This window comes from Nicotiana tomentosiformis, chromosome 5 (assembly GCF_000390325.3).
Source record: "Nicotiana tomentosiformis chromosome 5, ASM39032v3, whole genome shotgun sequence".
Taxonomy (NCBI): Eukaryota; Viridiplantae; Streptophyta; class Magnoliopsida; order Solanales; family Solanaceae; genus Nicotiana; species Nicotiana tomentosiformis.
The window spans coordinates 68,178,400-68,181,911 of NC_090816.1; the positions used below are offsets into that span (position 1 = coordinate 68,178,400).

At 45.0% G+C, this 3,512-nt stretch overlaps 1 protein-coding gene across 1 annotated transcript; it reads left to right on the plus strand.

Annotated features, from left to right (window-relative positions):
* Positions 1-1,694: 1,694 nt before the first annotated feature.
* On the plus strand, positions 1,695-3,107 carry LOC138892529 (uncharacterized mitochondrial protein AtMg00860-like). Its single transcript, XM_070176259.1, has 2 exons — positions 1,695-1,884; positions 2,782-3,107. Exons 1-2 carry the CDS (start codon positions 1,695-1,697, stop codon positions 3,105-3,107), a joined length of 516 nt encoding a protein of 171 aa, XP_070032360.1.
* The last annotated feature ends 405 nt before the right edge of the window (positions 3,108-3,512 follow it).

A 3,512-nucleotide genomic window follows, 5' to 3' on the forward strand; every position in this document is an offset into this window, starting at 1 on the left:
GTATCTATTAGAGGTTCCGTAGACATAGTGTGGGTGGTACCTTTGTTTTGGAAAGTCAAACTAGTAATGTTGTAATTGTATCACGTGTTCCACTTCTAAACTTTGAACGTGTAATGTAATATTTTGGGAAATCTTGAATGAAGTTCTAACGGTAATGAAATTTGGATTGTTCATGTGACCTTCTCATTGTCTAATTAATGAAATATATCTTCTTTTTATTCATGAGTGACTTTGGGTAGAAGGCATTGTACAGGCTTCCTTGGCCGGGTTATCTCGATTGAGCGTCAGTCGCGCTCCCCGAGGTCGGTCGTGACAAGCTTGGTATCACAGCCTAAGATTTTAAAGTGTCCAAGGATGTCTCGGAGCCGTGTCTAGTAGAGTTCTTCTTATCGGTGTGTTGTCGACCACATCTATAATTAGGAGGCTACTTGGGCATTTAGGAATCATAGCATTCTTTGATGATCTAGATCGTGCGATATAGCTGATTCGTAAGACTGTTCCTCCTCTAACTCGTGCATTGCTCTAATTTTCAGTATATGGAGCCTAGGGAGAAAGAAAGAACTGTCCAAGGAGTCAATGCCACCGCAGGAGTGGCAGTTGATTCTATACATGATGATGCGGGTGAGCACCCGAGGGGTGAGGATATTCCCCCAGCTACTACACCGCCTGATTCTACTACTCCTACTCCGACCGCACCAATCCCTACTTCTACTGAGGGTGCAGCTATTCCACCTCTAGCCCCAGCTTCTGGTCCCGGTGTCTCTGATGGGGATCTTTAAGGAGCCATACAGATGTTGACTCAGATAGTGGCTTCCCATGCCCAGAGATCGAATATTGCACCGATTTCTTCCAGTCAGCCAGGGGATTCCGCTAGTTCCAGGGTGAACAGGTTTCTTCAGTTGGATCCTCCAGTGTTTATAGGTACTGATCCTTAGGAGGACCCCAAGACTTTATTGATGAGATGCACAAGACCTTCCGAGTTATCTGTGCTATTGAGACGGAGGGAGTGGAGTTGGCCTCCTACCCCGTGAAGGGGACGCTTATTCTTGCCTGCCGAGACTAAGGCAGCCCATGCCGCTGATGTTGAGAGCTTGAGACAAGGTAGCACAAATATTTGGGAGTATCATATGAGATTCAGGCATCTGTCCAAGTATGCCATCTGCATGTTGCCCACCATGGAGGTAAGGGTGCGTTGGTTTGTGCAGGGCCTCAACCCCTTGGTTATTAATGAGGCCGCTACAACTGCCTTGAATTCTGATATCAACTATTGGAAGATAGTGGAATTTTCTCAAGCCACGGAGACCCGCAAATTAAAGAATAAAATAGAGCAAGAGGGTAGCAATAAGATCCGGTCCGCGGGCAACCTTGGTGGTTATTCCTGTGGCGGTGGTGGTGCCAGGTCAGCATTCAGGGGAGGGTCGTCAAGGCCATCCCAATCCTTTGCTCAGTCTTCGGTCAGTGCCCAGCCAATAGGGCCTAATCAGCAGTAGTGGAGCCGTTTCAGGCCCAGATAGAGCAATAGGGGACCCTACTAGCAGGGTCGGACTGGAGAGGGATTCCAGCAGCGGTGGAGGCCCCTATGCCCTAGGTGTGATAATATGCATTTTGGGGCCTACTTCATGGACGCACCCACAAGGCGTGGTGCAGCTAGGGATGGTGCACAGAGTTCCGGAGGACCTAGTCGTTTTTAGGCTATGAGCGATCGCTGGAGTTCCAAGGCTTCTCAAGCTGTTGTCACAGGTATATTGACTGTCCAATCTCATGATGTATATGCCCTTATTGATTTCGTTTCCACTTTATCCTATGTCACTCCTTATATTGCTATGGAATTTGGGATAGAACAAGAACAACTTCATGAGCCGTTCTCTGTATCTACTCCGGTTGGTGAGTCTATTGTGGTCGCGCGGGTTTATAGGGATTGTGTTGTCACGGTGCATATTTGGGACACCATGGACGATCTCATTGAATTGGGGATGGTTGATTTTGATGTAATAATAGGGATTGACTAGCTTTATTCATGTTTTGCCCAGCTTGATTACCAAACTAGAATCGGTAGGTTTGAATTTCTAACTGAGCCAGTTATTAAATGAAAGGGGGATGATGTGGTGCTGGAGGGTAGGTTTATTTCTTACCTTAAGGCCAGGAAGTTGATCAACAAGGGGAATATTTACCATTTGGTCAGGGTTACGGAACACCGATGCTGAGGTACCTACACTTGAGTCTATACCGGTTGTGAATGAATTTTCGGAAGTCTTTCCTGATGAGCTCCCTGGGATCCCACCAGACAGGGAGATTGATTTTGGGATTCATGTGATGCCAGGCACGTAACCTATATCTATTCCACCCTATAGAATGGCACCGACAGAGTTAAGGAACTGAAGGAGCAGTTGAAGGACTTGTTAGAGAAGGGTTTAATTCGGTTGAGTGTGTTGCCTTGGGGCGCACCGGTTCTCTTTGTATGGAAGAAAGATGGGTCACTGAGAATGTGTATTGACTATCGGCAGCTCAACAAGGTCACGGTCAAGAATAAGTACCCACTGCCAAGGATAAATGACTCGTTTGACCAATTACAAGGTGATAAGTACTTCTCCAAAATTGATATAAGATCCGGGTATCACCAATTGAAGATCAGGGAGCAGGATATTCCAAAAACAGCTTTCAGGACCCGATATGGGCACTTCAAATTTTTGGTAATGTCTTTTGGGCTAACAAATGCCCCGACAACTTTCATGGATCTTATGAATAGAGACTTCAAGACTTTTCTTGACTCCTTTGTGATAGTGTTCATTGATGACATTCTTGTATATTCACGAATTCGAGAGGATCGTGCACATCATCTCAGGACAGTTCTGCAAACTCTATATCAGCACAAGTTTTATGCGAAGTTGTCAAAGTGTAAATTTTGGCTTGAATCTGTCACATTCTTGGGTCATGTCGTCTCCATAGAAGGAAACAAGGTTGATCCACAGAAGATCGCAGCTGTGAAGAATTGGTCGAGGCCTACAACCCCAACAGAGATTCGCAGTTTCTTGGGCTTAGCTGGGTATTACAGAAAGTTTATGGAGGGGTTCTATACTCTTGCTTGTCCTTTGACTAAATTGATTTAGAAGGCAGTTAAGTTCCAATGGTCAGATGCTTGTGAAAAGAGCTTCCAAGAATTGAAATCAAGATTAACTACGACACCGGTGTTGACCCTACCATAGGGTACAGATGGGTTTATGGTATATTGTGATGCTTGGAGAATCGGTCTAGGGTGTGTATTGATGCAACATGGAAAGGTGATCACTTATTCTTCTAGTAAACTCAAAAATCATGAGAAGAACTATCCAACACATGACTTAGAACTTGCGGCGGTAGTGTTTACGTTGAAGATTTGGCGTCATTATTTGTATGGGGTCCATGTGGATATATTCGCGGACCATAAGATCCTTTAATATATTTTCAAATAGAAGTAATTGAATCTAAGGCAGAGAAGGTGGCTTGAGTTACTCAAGTACTACGACATCGATATT

Bases quoted from the DNA above. Each gene is read 5' to 3' on its own strand.
- LOC138892529 (XM_070176259.1), top strand. From the start codon at position 1,695: ATGAGCGATCGCTGGAGTTCCAAGGCTTCTCAAGCTGTTGTCACAGGT. The intron at 1,885-2,781 runs GTGAGTCTATTG...CCTTTGTGATAG, and splicing joins CTCTGTATCTACTCCGGTTG to TGTTCATTGATGACATTCTT.